We start from the raw sequence: 19,678 nt of genomic DNA on the forward strand, positions 1-19,678 counted from the left end.
CTGGCCTTTAGTCCTAGCACTAGGGAGGCAGAGGCAGGTGGGTCTCTGAGTTCGAGACCAGCCTGTTTTTCAGAGAGAGAGAGTTCCAGGATAGCCAAGGCTACACAGAGAACCCCATCTTGAAAAACCAAAGAATAAAATAAAATAAAAATAGAAAAAGTATGTGAGCCGTGTTCTTAGAAACTGGAGCAGATGATCTGATCATACAGCAGGTGAAAAGTGGGGAGATTAGATGCCCAGATCCCCTGCTGAGGAAGGACCTCAGCCCTTAACCGTTTACATCGCTCAGCATTATGTAGGAAATCTGTACACTGCGTAGTGCTTACATAGTTTCCTGTCTTTAGGTTTGGTCTGAGATTGGGAAAGGCTTCCTTGATGGGTCACTTGATAAAAATACCACTCGGAAAAAGCAGTATCAAGACGGTAAGTCTCTCTCTCTCTTTCTCTCTCTCTCTCTCTCTCTCTCTCTTTCTTCCATTCTGTTTTTTGAAACATTTTCTCTGTTTAGCCCTGTGTAGCCTTGGCTGTCCTGGACTCGATTTGTAAGCCAGGCTGGCCTGTAACTCACAGCGATCCACCTGCCTCTGCCTCCCAAGCACTGGGATTAAAGGCGTGCGCCACCATCACCCGTTTCTTAATTAACTATTTTGAGTAATGCGTAGTAGGCAGATGTTCTACCACAGATAGAGATCCAGGTCGCACCCTCAAATTTTTAATAAGGATTCATAGATATGGGCCCTGATTTTAGTAGTTTTATCTCTGAATAGCAAGATTATTGGTCTAAATTGTTTAACAGTAATTTATAGAGTTTATGTACAGGGGCTAGAAAAGTAGCTTAGCAGTTGCTTATATCCTAGTATCCACATTGGGCAGGTCACAAATACCTGTAAATCTAACTCCAAACGATCTGACAGCCTCCTCACACCTCGAGGGCACCTGCATGAACGTACACATAAATAAAAAATAGACAATTAGTAAGGTTAATAGAACTCACATAGCAAAGTAGTATTTCGTAGGCCTGGGAGATGGTAATTCACCAGTTTTTCAAGTGCAAGGACCTGAGTCCAGCTTCCCAGCGAGTATACAGAATCTGGGTGTGGTGGCGCACACCTGTAACTCCAGCACCTGAGGAGGTGAGGAGGAGAAGACAGGTGGACCCAAGGCCTTGCCGGCCAGCCAGGCTGCCTGAAATGCCAACCTCTATGCCCAGTGAAAGACCTTCTCTCAAAACATAAGGTGCCAGGCCATCAAAATGGCTCAGTGGGTAATGCATGCTGGGTGAAGCTGACAGCATGTGTGTGCGTGCGGAGGCCAGCTAGACTTTGGTGTCTGGTACCCTGACTTTTTGTTTTGAGACCTAGAGCTCGGTGACGAGGCACGACTAGCTAGCCAGCAAGCCCAGTGACTGTCGCAGCCGCCCAGTGCCTCTCTCTTCTTTTTCTTCTTTACAGGAGCCATGGGATATAGATCTGGGTCCTCATGTAGATGCAGCAAACACTTCACTGAGCCATCCTGTACTAATATTTTTATTTTTCGACCTGACTCATTTTATTTTCTGGAACCAGACAGGGTAATGAAAACCCAGGTCTTACACAGTGGTACACATATGCAATCCCAGCTGCTTGGAGGGGGGGGTGGTGGGGGCAGGAGGATCATCCATTTGAGTCTGGGAGTTAGGAAACCATCTCCCAGGACTAGAGAGATGGCTCAGTGGTTAAGAGCACTGGCTGTTCTTCCAGAGGACCTGAGTTCAATTCCCAGCACCCACATGGCAGCTCACACCTGTCTATAGCTCCAGTTCCAGGGGATCTGACACCTTCACAAAAGGCACAGATGCAGGCAAAACACTAATGTACATAAAATAAAAATTAAACCCTAATTTAAAAAAAACCCCACCTCCCTAAAGAGGAACAGAAGGCATCATAAGAGCAGCAGATTATTTTGTATATGTAATGGCTTTGCTTCGTAGGCTGCTCTGAAGTGTTTAATTATGGCGTACTGTGTGCTGGTTCTCACTGGGTGCACAAGTCATACACGTCCTTGGTGCATACTTGCCGTTCTGGGGACTCTCCTGACACCCACCAGAGGCTTTTTACAGCCACTTTGGTACATTTCCTGTGATGGTGTTCATTGCCAGTCTCAGCACTTGATGGAGGCATTTAGATGATTTCCGCTCTGTAAAAACTACACTTCATTCCCAGGAACCCCCAGGCTTCCCTCCACGGCAGGCTTGTGTTCATATGGAAGGCCCGGCTTCTACCTCCAAACACATAGGTTTGATAACTATGAGGTGCGACTTGTGTTTTCACTGTTTTTAGAACTCCCTCGCAGGTGACTGCAGTGGGTGGCGGTGTGGGAGTTACTGCAGCTGTCACCATCAGCAGCTCCCCCTTCCCTTCCTGAATGTGCCAGGATTTATACTGTCCCGGGATGTCAGGTCCTGGGAGATGGGGATGGATGGGAAGAATCCTTGTGGTACCTCACTCTAGCTTGGAGAAAAAAAAAGAATTGATCTAAATTAATATATTTATAGAGTGTGAAAAGGTGAAAAGTAAGACTGGAAGGAGGAGGCTAGCGGGTGTGGAGCCGGAGAGGCTACCGTTTTAATTATTGTGACGGGTGTCGTCTGTTGAGATGGCTGTTGATCAACAATTACGATTAGATGGAGAGCCCAGCCATGCAGAAGCTGTGGATGTCCACAGGAAGTCCAGCAGAGAGAACAAGACTTAGCAGGAACTCGATGTTCCTGGTGCATTTGAGGCTAGTGTGGCTGCGGTTACGTAAATACAAGATGAGAGGTGGTGATGACGTCAGGAAAGCTGGACAGAGCGCAGAGTTCCTACGGCTCGTAGAGATGTATATGTAGACAACTGCACTGATTCTTTAGGATAGGAAGCCAGTGGATGGTTCTGAGCAGCTATGATCTGAGTTCTGCTGATGGATGAGAGTGCCAGGACAGAGGCAGCGGGAGTAAATCCGGGCACCGTTGCAATAGAGCAGTCAGGAAAGACCAGTGCTTGGCCCAGGTGCTGTGCAGCAAGCAATGGGGGACAGAAACTACAGGGGAGAAACAGGAAATGCTGGTTCTGTGCTGTGAAGACAGAGCCACCAGCTGGCTCATGGGTGAAACGTGGAGCATAGAGAGCCCACAGGCTGCTAGGCCAGGGTATCTACAGAATAAGATTACTAGTAAAAGAAATGGGAAGGCTGGGGCGTGCAGGCTTGCAGAGTGGTCACGAGTTGGGTGTGTCGGATGCTGTGTTTAACACGCTTCAGGGATCTAAACGGAGACGGTGAGTCTAGAGTTCAGCTTATGAGGCTGCAGTGTGGAGGAAAGAAGTCCTGGCTAGAAACAAAATTTTGGAAGCATTTAAAATCTTGAGACCAGCCAGGCAGTGGTGGCACACACCTTTAATCCCAGCACTCGGGAGGCAGAGGCAGGAGGATCGCTGTGAGTTCGAGGCCAGCCTGGTCTACAAAGCGAGCCCAGGACAGTCAAGGCCACACAGAGAAACCCTGTCTCGAAAAACAAAAACAAAAATAAATAAATAAATAAATAAAAATAAAAATAAAATCTTGAGACCAGAGATCATCAAAACAGAGCCTGGGCCAAATATGAAGACCCTGTCTAAAAACAAAAACAAAAACAAACAAAACAAAACAAAACAAAAAAAAAAACAAACGAAAAGAAAAGAAGGAAGAAAAGAAATAAGGAAAAAGAGAAATAAACTGCAACCCAGGCCTTGGACAGTCCATTGTGAAAACATTCAAGAGCCAGGAGGGAGTTGAAATGTGACGGGACGGATGAGCAGGAGGGGGCTGGGGCAGTGGAGAGTCCACGGAGTGTCGGGTCCTGGGAGCCATTGGAGAGGAAGGGTTAATTAACATCAGTTGTTGGAGGGCAGGGTAGCTGAGGTGGGGAATGAAGCTTTAGCGGCTGAGAACTCACCTCTCTGGTTGTTTCATATCTGTTTCTGTCCCTCAGTGAGTGATACTTGACTTGAGAGAAGCAGTGGAGTTAGGAGGACAGAGTGAGCCAGACACGGTGGCGCACGCCTGTAGTCCCAGCACTCGGGAGGCAGAGGCACGCAGATCACTGTGAGTTCAAGCCCAGCCTGGTCTACGGAGTGAGTCAGGCATAGCCAAGGCTACACAGAGAAACCCTGTCTTGAAAAAGAGAAAGAAGTGCTAGAGAGATGGCTCAGAGGTTAAAGAGCACTGACTGCTCTTCCAGAGGTCCTGAGTTCAATTCCCAGCAACCACATGGTGGCTCACAACCATCTATAATGTGATGTGATGCCCTCTTCTGGTCTGCAGGTGTATGTGCAGGCAGGGCGTTGTATCGTAAAAAAAAGAAAAGGTAAGAATGTAGAAGGAAGAGTTAATGTTAGTGGAGAGATTGTGTGTATTTTGGAGGCCTGTATTAGCATTATCACATTTTCATCTGGGTGCTAATAATTTAGATGTTTCTTTAAAATCAATTATTCCCTGAATTACATGTAGGTATTTTATGCTTAGTTATCTATCTCTCTCTCTATCTATCTATCATCTGTTTATTGGTTTTTCAGGACAGGGTTTCTCTGTGTGGCACTGGCATCCTTGGAATTCGCTTTATAGTTTTTCCTTTTCTTTCTTTCTTTTTGTTTTGTTTTCATTTTTTTTAGAGATTTGTTTATTTATTTATTACATACACAGTGCTCTGCCTGCACATACACCCGCAGGCCAAAAGAGGGCATCAAATCACATCATAGATGGTTGTGAACCACCATGTGGTTGCTGGGAATTGAACTCAGGACCTCTGGAGGAGCAGTCACTGCCTTGAACCTCTGAGCCATCTCTCCAGCCCCCTTGTTTTTGAAGACAGGATTTCTCTGTGTAGCCTTGGCTGTCCTGGAATCTCTCTGTAGACCAGGATGGCCTCAAACTTACAGAGGTCCACCTGCCTCTGCCTCTTGAGTGCTAGCATTAGAGGCGGGCGCCACCACACCTGGCTGCTTTGTATTTTTGTAAAAAAAAAAATCAGTTACTCTTTGAATTGTACACAGGTATTTTATGCTTATTTATTTGTTTGTTTGTTGTGGTTAATTTAAAAGTATGGCCTAATAAATGTTTATTATTAGGCAATAATTACTACAGCATCATTTTCTAACCTGCTATCAATCAAATAAAACACAGGCACCTGTTATATTTTATAATAGCCTTGGTTCACCTGGGGCAGGGGAGATATTAATCCCCTAAACTACCTTCCACGTCTCCCTGCCCCAACCGGATGCCATCTGCTCTGATAATTTCTATCCCCAATCCCAAATGCTTGCTAATGTTCTTCATCTGAGCCAAATCCTCCATCCACACCAGCCACGTGCCTCTTATTCCACGTGGCCCACAGCAGCAGCCTCCTTCCCAAGATCCTCTTCTGCGCTCTCTGAGACTGCTTCCTCTCCCAAGATCCTGTCTGTCCCAAAAGCCTGCCAACCTTAGCCACGCCTATCCCGTTTGCTCTGCCCGGGTGTGTTGGCTTGTTATTGGTCAAACAGGAATAAGTTCTTAGGCAAGGTTACAAACATTTTGTAGTACATTAGTCTGCTCATTTGGGCAGCAACCAGACCAACCCCTAACATTTATTTATTGGTTTTTTTGACACGGGGTTTCTCTGTGTAGCCTTGACTGTTCTAGAACTTGATTGTAGATCAGACTCGCCTCAAACTCACAAAGATCTGTCTGTCTCTGCCTCCCGATTTTGTTAAATCTGAAATTTAACAAAAAAAAAAAGGAAGAAAAACCATATGGTTTAAATCTAAATTTGCTTTTAAAATGATTGGTTAGTGTCTTCAAAGCTTTTGTTCCCCACATGGTAACATTTTACAGAGTTCCTTTTAGGAAATTCAATCTCCACAAATGCTTACATTCTAAACTATTTTTTTTTTTCAAATTTTCTTCTTTAAGCCCTCATGCAGTTGGAATCTATTTTAAAGAAAATCATAAAGGAACGGAAAGGAAAGAACTTCAGTCAACATGTCTTCATCGACTCCTTAATACAAGGAAATCTTAATGAGCAACAGGTGACGAAAGGGTTAACCAGTTATTAAAAGGTCATGTGTGCATAGAACACTCCTTGTTTTTGTTTTTGTTTTTGTTTTCATCTAAATGGTCCCCAAGAAGTCAGGGGACTTGACTTCTTGTAACATAAGTAGTCGGTGTCCTACTAGTTCACCCTCTGAAGGCACGATAGAGCATTTAAAATCAGGACAAGCGAACATCAAGCCCAAATGGTCTGTTTGTACACGTGTGTGATGGACTCGGCCTTCCTGGCCGCATGGCTGGGTGTGGCAGCGCAGCTTGTTCAGTGCTTGTCCCTTACCAGCATAATGCGCCGCCCGTGGTGTGGCCAGGCAGGAGGCAGGAGCGGTGTCCTTGCCACTCCGCCTCATTGTGGGAATCCCAACATGGCGTGTGCGGTCTCTGGTAGACGAAGTAAGTTTCTGGGTGTAGGTTGTGCAGAAATTGAATCCAGTTCTGAGAGCTGTAACGGGCACTTCCTCCCTATGTCTAAGACTTCTTGATGTACCAGGCCATGCTGTTAAAAATAGGACTGAAAAGGCTGGGTGTGATGGCGCACGCCTGTAATCCCAGCACTCGGGAGGCAGAGGCTGATGAATCGCTGTGAGTTCAAGGCCAGCCTGGTCTACAAAGCGAGTCCAGGACAGCCAAAGCCACACAGAGAAACCCTGTCTCAAAACACTTAAAAAAAAAAAAAAAGGACTGTGATGAATCAGTACTGAGAAATAAATGTCTGCCGCATCAAAAAGGCTGTGCAACCAGCAGAGGCGGCACACACCTTTAATCTCAGCACTCAGGCGGCAGAGGCAGCCGATTTCTGTGAGTTCTAGGCCAATCTACATCGTGAGTCTCAAAGCCCAAATCAAAAGGCATTGAGAGGTAGGATGCACTCATGGCAGGGTGGTTAGGAGAGGGTGGGGTGAGAGTAGCCAGGATGCATTGTATACGTGTCTGATTGTCAAAGGACAATCAAATTAAAAATGACCAAAATAAAAGGTAAAACTAAGCCGGCATGGTAGCTCATGGCTTTAATCCCAGCACTTTGGAGGCAGAGTCAAGCAGATCACTGTGAGTTCGAGGCCAGCCTGTTCTACAAAGTGAGTCCAGGACAGCCAGGGCTACACAGAGAAACCCTGTCTCAAAAACCCCAAAAAACAAACAAACTAACCCCCCAAAAATGGTATTTAGAGATTTTTATTTTGTTGTTGTTGGTTTAGTTTGGTTTGGGATTACAGGCATGTGCCACTGCGCTGTTCTATTCTTTAATATGTAAATGTGTGAGCCTATGCGAGTTTATGTGCACCTGGTGTGTGCAGGAGCCCTGAGCGGCTAGAAGAGGGTCTCAGATCCTCTGACACTGGAGTCACAGGTGGGTGGGAGCTGCCCGTGTTGCTGGGAACCACACCCAAGCCCTCTGCAAGAGCAGCGAGCTGAGTCCCGCCCCCTTCCACCCTCCCACCCCCCACCCCCAACAGCCCAATACTTAGATTTCTCTCCCGTTACACAGAGTTTGGTTTTGGTGAAGACCTAGCAGAGAAATAATAATATATTCCCTCCTCCCCCACTTTTTGTTGAACCTAATTTTATACCCTAGATTATCCTAGTAGGTAATCTAGTAGTAAAGGCACTTTATGTTTCATACTTTCTAAACCTTGTTTTGTTTTGCAGATCCTAGAAGACAGTATGATATTTTCTCTGGCTGGCTGCATAATAACTGCGAGGTGTAAGTATGAATTGATTTCTATCTCACACTGGTGAAGCTCTTCTAAAAAGAGAGAAACACTCCCCTTTGTACTTTCTCTTCCTTGCTGTCTTATTCTTGTTTAAAAAGCTTGCTTCACTCACACACACACACACACACACACACACACACACACACACACACACACACACACACACGAATTGCTGTAAATCCCTTGACACATTTTATGGATTGTGAATTCTAGTTAGTGTCTTTCAAATGAGCTGCGGCCCACACCTTTCCTGCCACTGCTCCCCTCCTTTGTCCTTTGTTGCTAAGGCTGAGTCTAAGTCTTCGTCCTCGCTAGGTAAACAGTCCCAGACTGCGTCACAACCCCAGCCCCTCTGTGGCTGCTCTTCATTGGCTGCTGGCTGATCAGGCAGCGGTTACCAAGGACTCCTAAAGGCCTCGGAGTCCAAGGTGATTGGGAGGCGAAAGAGCTCCCTTCTTGGAACTGGAGTTGATTTCTATTTAAAATTCTAAGATGTGTGTGTTGGTGGCCTTCGCTGGTTTGTAGATTTATATAGAACAATGCATCGATATAGTATTTATTTAAAATGTTTATAAATATAAAATGTATACTATAAAATGCCTCCAGGAAGTATTCAGGGTCCAGCTTAAAAACTGTAGAAAATTCATGTTCACTTGAAGAGCTTCATTATACTTCTTCATTTCGAGGAAAAGTTCTTAGAATGGTGAGGAGTGCTAGTGTAAACAGCCCACCCGTTTATATTTTAACATCTAGATGTATCTAGATAGTATAGACTAATTGAAATTTATGCAGATGTGTCAAAGATAATTACTCAACTATTGAAAAACTTTTCTTCATTTATTTATCTGTTGTGGGGGCCGCGGGCACATGCGACAGTGCAAGCATGCAGTTAGAGTTCATACCGGCCCGAGGGATTGAACTCAGGTCATTCGGCTTGCCAGCGAGTGCACTTACCAGTTTATTTGTTTTAAGTCTATTCAACATTAAATATGTCTCTTTGCTAAAGCATTAAAAAAAAAAATCAATTAACCCGGGCATGGTGGCACATGTCTAAACTCCATTATTGAGGAGGGTGAATAGGATAATAAGTTTATTATGCTGTGAACACCACAAAAATTGGTTATCTGGAGGGTAGAATTAATAGCTAAATCTCATTCTTAGCTGTTAGGGCAAATTTATAAAGGACATCGCTATTTATGTCTTGTACCTATGCTGCGACATTATTTGTTAAGGTGTGTTTACATGGATAAATGTTCCTTCATATATGTATGCGTACCCCAATCTTCTCTCCATTGCCTGTGGAAGTCAGAAGAAGGCTAGAGTGACCGGTGTTTGCCAGAAGTCAGCTGCACCTTCTGCAAGGACAAGGCATCTTCCCAGCCGTGCCTTAAAGATGTGCCTGCCGCTGAGGGTCTCACTCCTCCCCCTGTCATTAGCACCGGGGAATACCCTACCTAGTCCTGTATTCTCTTGCTTTTTCTAATGGTTAAGTTTTTCCAGATGGCTCTTTTGTTTGTTTGTTTTTGCTTTTCTTTAAGATTTATATACTTTTATTTTTATGTGCACTGGTGTTTCCCCTGCATGTATGTATATGAAGGGGCCAGATTCCTTGAAATTGGAGCCCCCGACAGTTGTGAGCTGCCACATAGGTGCTGGGAATTGAATCCAGGTCCTAACCACAGAGCCATCTCTCCTGCCTTTTTTTGTTTTTCAAGACAGAGTTTCTCTATGTATCCCTGCCTATCCTGGAACTTGCTCTGTATAGATGGCTTTTAAGATGCCGTTTAGCTTAGAAATTATGACTATTTGTTTTTGCTGAATATCAAATATGTTCAAATCACAGTTTAAGCTACGTCCAGTCATACCTTTTGCATTTTAAAACAAGCAACACACACACAAGCACACACACACACTACCACCACCACCAACAACAGTGATTGAAATCATTATTATGTATACATATACACACACACATATATAATGTTTTATTAGTTTTAAGTGATAGTGGACCAGCAGGACATATGTGACTACTGTATGCAAATCTTTATGTTAATCCTTTCCGTATATAGGTATATATTGTAAACTTGTACCACATATTTCACTATATATTGTAAATTAATATGTTTACATATCATTTGTGAAATAGAAATGCCGTGGTTCACCCAAAACCCATAGTGAGCCAAGCTAAGTAAAGTGGTGATACACGCCTTTACTCCCTACACTACAAAAGCAGAGACAAGTGGATTTCTGGGAATTTGAGGCCAGCCTGGTCTACAGAGCAAGTTCCAGGACAGCAAGGCTGTGTAGGGAAAGTTAAAGACAGCCAGTTACTCTTGAATAATTGAGTTACCAGGTGGCTGTTGATTTTGAGAGGCAGTAAGTGAATCAGACAGACATTTTAAAAAGTTAACTTTAGGTTTTGTGAGTGTAGCTTTTAACACTTGCCTTGCATACACAAGACCTTGGTCTGATCCCCATCATCATCATCATCACCATCATCATCATCACCATCATCATCATCACCATCATCATCATCATCATGATGTAAGGCGAGGTAAACAATACTCTACACACATCACAAAGCAGCTGCAGTAGAAGAGGTAGAGCTGCAGGTACTGCGGCTTCAGCATACGCTACCGAGAAGATGTATCAGGGCGCTTAGGGAGCACAGCTACTTTGTTTCCTATGCTTTTTTGTTCCATTTACCACGTGAAAATAATCCAAAAGCCAGCTGAAACCAAAAGTGAGCCATGAGCCAGTGCCCTCCAGCGTGAGTGTCAGAGTACTAATTAAAAGTGTGGATGGATGTAATGTGAATGATTTTATTTTTCAATTAAAAAAAAAAGAAAAAAAGGAAAAAAAAAGTGTGGCTGGGAGGAGGGGCTGGAGAGATGGCTCAGAGGTTAAGATCACTGACTGTTCTTCCAAAGGTCCTGAGTTCAATTCCCAGCAACCACATGATGGCTCACAACCATCTGTACCCTCTAGTGCCCTCTCCTGGCCTGCAGGTATACATGCAGATAGAGCACTCATAACATAAGTAAATAAATAAAATCTTTTTTAAAAGGGAAAGATCACTGACTGCTCTTGTAGAGATCCTGAGTTCAATTCCCAGCAACCACATAGTGGCTCGTAACCATCTATATTGAGATCTGGTGCCTTCTTCTGGTGTGTAGGCATACATGCAGGCAGAATACTGTATAAATAATAAATAAATCTAAAATAAATAAATAAACATGCAGCTGGCTGTCCTGGACTCGCTTTGTAGGCCAGGCTGGCCTCGAACTCACAGCAATCTGCCTGCCTCAGCTTCCCGAGTGCTGGGATTAAAGGCGTGCACCACCAGGCCCGGCTCAGGTAAACGTTCTTGCCATCAACCTGATGACCTGGATTCAGTCTCTTTCCACAAAGAGAGAACCAACTGCTACAAGTTCTGAATCCACAGGCATGTCAACCTACTTATACACATAATATACATGCATGCATACACAAGAGACAAATAAATATGATTAAAGTTTCTGAAACTGTGCAGGTGGGTGGACCTTACCCCAACCTGAATAATCAGAATCGGTGGATGTCACAGCACCAACAAACTCTCATGTGGTTCCGGGGAGCCAATAGCCTGAGCAAGAATTAGTTATTTAACGGTTTAAAAAATTAATGCTGGTGTATTAGCAAACCTCCGACTACTTTGATTTGTAGGAGTCATTTAATTAGCGCTTCTGAGTGAACAACCTGATTAAGTCAGGTTTTTATTTCATGGGGTTGAAGCAGATAACCATCCGTCAAGGTCTCCAGCATCCAGTACTCCCCCTCCCCTCTTCCCCCCCCTGCCCCCCCCCCCCCCCCCGTGTCTGTTGGCACTAACCTTAGGTAGGATGCCCAATGGTGTGAGTTATCTGCCAGACTCCAGAAGGGCAGCGTCTCAGCAGCTCTTGTATTTTGCCATCATCTATAAACATGTGTGTTTGGCTAAAAAACAAAAACAAAAACAAAAACAAAACCCCTCAAATCCTAACCAGGCTTAGTGGCTCACGCCTTTAATCCCAGCATGCTGGAGGCAGAGGCAGGCAGATCTCTGTGAGTTCAAGGCCAGTCTGGTCTACAGAGCGAGTTCCAGGACAGCCAGGGCTACACAGAGAAACCCTGTCTCGAAAAACAAAAAGAAAAAACAAACAAAAACTCCCTCAAATCCTGTAAAGAATTTCGTTTTAATTTTTGGTAATATTTATGTATCATGTCCTAGGAGGAAGAAAAGGAAATTTACAAACTAAACCACTAGGTTTTTTTTTCTTTCTTATTTTATACCAAAAATTATGCAGTAGCTATTTCTGTGTAATTAATGTAATTTTTATGCAGTGTGTACCTGGACAATCCATTTTCTAATGATGTCGGAGGAAGTTCAGAAGAAGCTCCACCAGGAGATAGACCGAGTTCTTGGGAAGGGTCCTATTACTTCAGAGAAAATGGAGCAGCTCAGGTAAGAAAGGGGGAAAAAAAAATCACTGTAAGGCAAATATCAGATGGTTTATTTATTAACGTGAAGCTTACGCTAATATGTAGGAGAGATGGATACATATATGGATCTTAAAATATTTACATAGGTTTTCATTTTGATTTGTTTGTTTTGTTTGTTTGGGTTTGGCTTTGGGTTTTTTTCAAGATAGGGTCTCTCTCTTTAGCCTTGGCTCTCCTGGAACGCACTCTGTAGACCAGGCCGGCCTTGAACTCACATAGATGTATCTGCCTCTGCCTCCCGAGTGCTGGGATTAAAGGCCTGCACAGCCGCCGCCGCCGCCGCCGCCACCGCCACCTGGCTGTTTCTGTTTATTTTTAAAAAACTATTTAGCCAGGCGTAGTGTCACACACCTTTAATCCCAGCACTCGAGAAGCAGAGGCAGGTGGATCACTGTGAGTTTGAGGCCAGCCTGGTCTACAGAGTGAGTTCCAGGACATCCAGAGCTACATAGTGAGACCGTGTCTTGCAAAAACAAACAAAACAAAACAAAAACCTGTGTGTGTCTATACGAGTGTTTGTGCACATATTGGGGGGGGGGGTTGGCGTGGTACCTGTGGAGACCAGAAGGGGGAGTTGGATCCCCACAGCTGGATTTGCAGGTAGTTATTGGCCACCCAGCACAGGTGCTGGGATCCAAATTCATGATTGAAAAGCAAGCACTCTTAACTATTCCGGACAGTCTCTGCTTATTGAGGCAAATGCCTCCTGAGTGCTGTGATTACAACTGTTTATACTATACCTATTTATATACAAATTTTAATGGATAAGTGTCTGTCTAAAGTCATAAAGGTAGTTCTGGGAGCTGGAGAGATGGCTCCGTAGTTAAGCACTGGCTGCTCTTCCAGGTGACTCAGGTTTAATTCCTGGAACCCACATGGTAGTTCACAGCCATCTGTACCTCCAGTTCCCAGGGATCCAGTGCCGTGTTCTGGCATCCATGGGCTGTACACCCCAATATGGGGCACAGACATCCATGCAGGCAAAACACCTATGCACACAAAATACTAAATTTAAAAACAAGACTATGTAACTCTTGTGCCACATTAAAAAATAATAAAGTAGTTCTAGCTAACCTTTTGGTTATCCTGAATGTCAAGCATGCAGACACCCGTATTTTATTATGGGAATACAAGATAGGACAGACACATCGGGAAATGCTATGGTAGGGTTTTATAACATTAAGCATATACTCCACCTCTGTGTGGCTCAGAAATCCCCCAGCATTCCTAAGAGAAAAGAAAGCAGGCCTACACAAAGACCTTTATGCAGATGTTGATGGCTGTAGGTTGAAAACGCACAGAGCTAGGAGCAGTGCGGTGTTTACACGATAAATTAGTAAACTATGACATTGCTGTACCATGGAGGCTGCTAACTAGTAGAAAAACAAGGTCACTATATAGACAGCCACCTGGATAAACCTGGTTTTATTCATTGAAAGAAACAAAATGCAAGGGACTGCCTACTGCACGGTTTCGCTAACATGAGATTCTAGAAAAGGTAGCATTGCGACATGAAAGGCCTTGCTGCCTGTGGCTGCAAACTACTCACTTGTAAATGACAGGCACCCACCTGGTAGCAGTCTCAAACTATTCTGCAATCTCTGGGCATCTGAAGGTTTCAAAACCCAGACTTCAGTTTTAACATAAACAGCCAAAAAGAAAAATTCCCAGGTCCCTGGAACTGGAGACTGTGGGTGCAACCGGGCCCCAAACCTGGGGTCCTCTGAAAGAGCCACAAGTGTTCTTAACTTCTGAGCCATCTTTCCAGCCCAGTCATGTGGTTTTTTTTTTAACCTCCATTCTGGTCATGTTTGTCATGTTTATTTATGTCATGTCTGCTTAATTTAAAAAACAAAAAAACAGCTATTGCCGGCAAGTGCTCTGGGAAACCGTTCGGACTGCCAAACTGACCCCTGTCTCTGCTCGGCTTCAAGATGCTGAAGGAAAAGTAGGCCCGTTCGTTATTCCTAAGGAGGTAGGAAGTACATGCTCTGTTTACCTCAGTCACCTAATCCTTGGCTGCCTTTGGCCTGCGCTTTTGTTGTATTTCTTTTAATTGAAAATAAATTTTTTTTAAATGTGACATATTCAGATCACAGTTTCCTCTCCTTCATCTGCTCCCATATCCTTCCTGCCCCTCCAACTCCACAGCCTTCTTTCTCTCTTTAGAAAACAGGCAAAGAAAGAAAGAAACAAATCAGAATAAACAAAACAAACAAAAGCCAAAGAAAAACCTCAAGAGACACATTGACAATACAGACACACTCAGATGCGTGCACGCACACGCGCACACACATACACACACACATGTACACACACACCGTGCACACACCGTGCACACACCGTGCGCGCGCGCACACACACACACACACACACACACACACACACACACACACACACACGGCTATAAAATTGGAAACCATAATAGACAAGCAAAAGACCAGTAAGTTGAAAATGCCAGCATTTTGGGACAAAACTCTCCCAAAGCACCACTGAGTTCACTTTACGGTGGCTGTCACTGAGTCACAGCCGCTTGAGTTGTAGACCAATGTGGCTTTCTTCAGCTTTCCCTGCCTGTGTGAACTGCTGTCAACAGCCTGTATTTTTGCTCACTCTTGTGTATGATTATTGTGCTGTATGTGCAGGAACATGCACACGTATGTATCTTAAAAGCTCAATTTAGGGGCCAGTAAGATTATTCAATAGATAACTCACATGCTATGGCAGCCTGGTAGCCTGAGTTTGATCCCCAGAACCAACGCCATACACACACACAATAATAACAGATATTTTTGAAACTGAGTCTTAATATGAAATCTTAAAATTAATATGCTGTTCTTTATTTTCTTTTTTTTCGCTGAGGATATCATAACTGTTAATAAAGCTGGCACTTGATGGAGATTTTAACAGCTGTGTAGTATTCTACTATATGTGTCGTACTAACTTATGTCCTGTAAATTAAGCAGCCCACTAAAGCAGACTTAGATCAACATTCTCTTTTATTATAAATTACATAGTTGTAGAAGTATTGGATAATGCCTTAGAAATGGAGTTTTTGAAAGCTAGGTATAGGCATGCCTATAATTCCAGTGCTTGAGAGGCTGAGGCAGGAGGATTGCTTTGAGTTTGAAGCCCTCTTAGAGGTATGGGCTACCTAGTGAGGAAATGGGGTGTGGGGCTCGAAAGCCATGTGTTACCTGTAGGAACTAAAGTGCAGCTCAGGGAGAGAGAGCCCTTGGCCAGCTATGTGCAAGGCTTTGAACCTCAGCGCCGACAAATGAGTTATGTCATTAATAATAATTAAACCTCGTAAAAGGCAATTTATTACTGCACTAATAATGATAGTACATGCCTTTCCAGGGCTGAGGATGTGGCCCAGTGACAGTGTGCTTGCCTAGCTTGCACAGAGCTCGGTCCTTAGCACAAGAAGCTAATTAACCCAGCAAAGAACTAAGTAACTAAATCATAAAACCCTTTTAAGACTGAGAAAATAGCTCAGTAGGACCCAAGGGTTCAATCCATACACACAGACAGACAGACAGACAGACACACACATACACACACACATACACACACATACATACACACACACACACACAAATATCGCCTCCACATTGGATTTATGAATCTTCTGTATCTTTTGTTAATCATGTATAAATTATCTCCTTGTTTCATTTGCTTCTCCCTGACCGTTAGAAAGGTGGAGCGGCTTTTCATACTGCATTAACTGTCTGCGTTTCTCTTGGACTCTCTTTGAACACCCACGCCCCTCACCCTGCTCTTCCTCCTAGTCGTCGGTCTGTGCGTTACTCAGCTGTCCGTTATGTAGTGGATTCCCACTGATGCCCACAGTGGTTTTCAGTGTTAAACCATGTGCAGCTTGTACACTTTCACATAAATTTACATGATCTGCTTTCTCCTGGATGGCATCCAGATGTTGTGGCCTACTTAGGAAGCCGGCTCTGCCATCAGGCCACCAGGATAACGTCCTGTGTATCATCTGGAGTGGAAGAGCTTCTGGGTGACTTGTGTTTGTCGTGCCTGACTAACTAGATGGTTTGTTTTTCAGACCCTCGTCCTTTATGCCCTTGGTGTGGTTCTTCAGGACCCCAGCACCTGGCCATCACCACACAAGTAGGAAATACTGTTATGTCTTGTTGGCCGCTTTTTTTTTTTTAATGTGTGTGTGCATATTTTATGTGTATGCATCCTTTCCAATGTTTTGGGGAAAAAATTAGTATGTGATAATGATGTCACAATGGAAGCCGTTCCACCTCCGTCTGCTCTTTGCTGCTTCTCCTTCATTGGTTTTTCTCATTCCTCTGTCGGCTCTACTCTCTCCTCCCCCTACCTCCTTTATTTATTCTCTATTTACTGTTGAGGCAAGGTCTTGCTTGATAGTTCATGCTGGCCTTGAATTTGTGATCCCCCTGCCTCAGCCTCCCAAATGCTGAACCTACAGACGTGTAACATTATCTATTTTGATTTTTGGTTCTGTCTCTCTGTCTGTCTCTTTTTTGGGGGGAAGGAGGTTGAGACAGGGTTTCTCTGTGTAGCCTTGGCTGTCCTGGACTCCCTTTGTAGCCTAGGCTAGCCTCGAACTCACAGGGATCTGCCTGCCTCTGCCTCCCCAAGTGTGGAATTACAGGCAAAAGCCACCCCAATCCCTTCCAACACCCCAACACCAGGTAGGGGAAAGAGAAGGTGAGTGTAGAGAGGGGACGTAGTTTCCCTTAGCTGCTTCCTGTTGTTTAGGGCCATCGGGTTCCATGGGGCAAGTCCAACCCTGCTTTCAGGTTATCTCTGACCTCACACTGCATCAGCAGCACCCAGGAGCAGCAGGGAAACACCAGCAGCCTTCTTCTTTCTCTGAGGCCCCAGCCTCTCTCAGGGCCTGGCTTTTATCCCCACTGACAGAGACTGCACACCCACACGAGGTAGTTCACAGATGACAAACATCACGTGCCCTCTGAGCAGGCAGTTATCAGCTGTGGACAAACTAGAGCAGCCCTCATATCCCACAGCTGGGATTAAAACAAAGACAAGTTTACATATAAACCAAAACTTCCACAACATGTAAGTCATATTAATGCAAAGGATATGGCTTCTGGCGTATTGTAAATACTGACATTTTAATAGTCTGCAGCAGTACTCTTAAATAGGCTAATTAGACTCTAATTCAGCCCAGGCAGTGGTGGCACACCCTGTAATCCCAGCACCCAGGAGGTGGAGGCAGGCAGATCTCTGGCCTACAAATCGAGTCCAGGACAGCTAAGACTATACAGAGAAACCCTGTCTTGAAAAACAAACAAACAAATGCTAACTACACCACCTTCCTGTGTGTTGGAAGGACAGGTAATCCCACCAAGCCCGCTAGGATGTGGCCACGATCCTCTTCTCTAACTCAGTGTACATCTTTTTTAAACATTTGTATTTGAAAAGAACTTACATGTTTTCTTTTCAATATTTCTATTTCTCCAGTAGCATTTGATAAAGTTAAAATTATTTTGCTTTTTTTTTTTCCCAGAGCTGAGGATCGAACCCAGGGCCTTGCATTTGCTAGGCAAGCGCTCTACCACTGAGCTAAATCCCCAACCCCGGAAAGTTAAAAAAACAAAACAAAACAAAATTCTCTTAGCCTTCTTGGATCCCTAATTTTAATAGAAGAAACCATGTAAAATCGCTTACACATTGATCAGGTGGTCTTATAGAAAAGGTCTTGATTTTATTTAGATAATATCTGGTGGCCGGGCGTGGTGGCGCATGCCTTTAATCCCAGCACTCGGGAGGCAGAGGCAGGCGGATCGCTGTGAGTTCGAGGCCAGCCTGGTCTACAAAGCGAGTCCAGGGTGGCCAAGACTACACAGAGAAACCCTGTCTCGAAAAACCAAAAAAAAATAAAAAAATAGATAATATCTGGTATTTGACTCATCCTTGTAGTTCATGATGGTTCCTACTACAATGCTAGCTCTGAAAAAAATTTTTTTTAAATCTATCATTTAGAGGTTAACATTCAGAAGCATTAAGAGACTGAAGTCTGTGTTGGGTGGTTTGGAAGCGTAATAAAGCACCATGCGCCAGCCGCAGTGGATCTAAACTGTTGCAGCGTGTGTGTTTGGTGTTGGTGTTAAAGGTGCAAGCGGGACAGTGTTAAGGTGGCCTCGGCTTTTCCTTTCAGGTTTGATCCAGATCGCTTTGCTGACGAGTCAGTGGTGAAGGCGTTTTCCTCGCTTGGTTTCTCAGGCACGTGGGAATGCCCAGAACTGAGGTAAACGGCGGGAGAGGGAGGATGCGGCGCTCTCTTGCTCGGAATCTGATGATCTGTCTTAACGAAAGTGAGCAAGCTATTTAATTCTTAACGTCAATGTTTTAACCTTTAGTAACCGGTCGGCTCTCTTCGTGCCCAGGTTCGCGTACACGGTGGCCACAGTGCTTGTGAGCGTGTTGCTGAAGGGGCTGCGCCTGCTTCCGGTGGAGGGACAAGTGTTTGAAACGAAGTATGCGCTGGTCACATCATCCAGGGAAGAAGCTTGGGTCACTGTCTCCAAAAGAAACTAGGCATTTATACACTTAAAGTCTGCCAAGCAGACGAAGGGACTATGTGCTGAGTCCTTTTCTAAACCAGTATCATTTTGTAATTTAAACCTATTAGTGCTTTGGGATGTAAATTTGGATTTTTTATATGTCAAAGCTTCTTAATGTATGATATGCGTTTATACTTATTGCACCGATAGACTGACAACTTTACTAGACTAGTTTAATTTTCTTTTAATTTGTATTATCTTATAAGCCATTTAAATTTTTTAATTTTATTTTATTTTATTTTTGGTGTGGGCGTTGAGACACGGTTTCTCTGTGTATCCCTGGCTGTCCTGGAACTCACTCTGTATACGAGTCTGGCCTCAAACTCGCAGAGACACTCCTGCTTCTGTCCTTTTAAGTGCTGGGATCAAAGGCATGCGCTGCCACCACCTAGCTAAGCCATTATTTTTAACCTTGATTTTCTTAGTTTGATCTCTCAGATGAATAATCTTAGAGAATTCCTTTGTGCAAATTGGGGAATCCTGTTTTCTGAATATTCATAAAAGAAAAATATAACATTCCGTCTTTTTGCATTTCTAATAAATTACCTGTCATTCTATTTAGGGATTATTTTTGTTTTCTGAGTATTAATTAGCGTGTCTTAATTATTTTCATTAGGTTTTAGTAACTCCCCTGGACATTGGGTCTAGCATCTGCTGTATTTTCTCGTTGCTCTCAAGCATTCCTCTAAAGGCTTGCACATGGCTCAGCATTTTGAACAGTTCGGAATCGTCTGGGAATAGCCCAGTTGCTTCCAGAATGTACTTCAAAGCGACTGGCCCTCTGTT

General features: G+C 44.0%; 1 protein-coding gene across 2 annotated transcripts in view; it reads left to right on the forward strand.

The window, feature by feature from the left end:
• Positions 1–19,449, forward strand: part of CYP20A1 (cytochrome P450 family 20 subfamily A member 1) — a 45,671-nt gene extending 26,222 nt beyond the window's left edge. For both annotated transcript variants that reach the window (XM_084780229.1, XM_084780228.1), the window contains 8 exons: positions 345–423; positions 5,944–6,059; positions 7,726–7,780; positions 12,150–12,270; positions 14,172–14,283; positions 16,378–16,442; positions 18,487–18,576; positions 18,716–19,449. In XM_084780229.1, coding sequence (XP_084636355.1) covers positions 345–423; positions 5,944–6,059; positions 7,726–7,780; positions 12,150–12,270; positions 14,172–14,283; positions 16,378–16,442; positions 18,487–18,576; positions 18,716–18,866 — 789 coding nt within the window. In that variant the 3' untranslated portion in view covers positions 18,867–19,449. The remainder of the gene's footprint in view (positions 1–344; positions 424–5,943; positions 6,060–7,725; positions 7,781–12,149; positions 12,271–14,171; positions 14,284–16,377; positions 16,443–18,486; positions 18,577–18,715) is intronic.
• Positions 19,450–19,678: the final 229 nt, after the last annotated feature.

The sequence above is a fragment of the Acomys minous genome (assembly GCF_964271855.1).
Source record: "Acomys minous genome assembly, chromosome: 4".
Taxonomy (NCBI): domain Eukaryota; kingdom Metazoa; phylum Chordata; class Mammalia; order Rodentia; family Muridae; genus Acomys; species Acomys minous.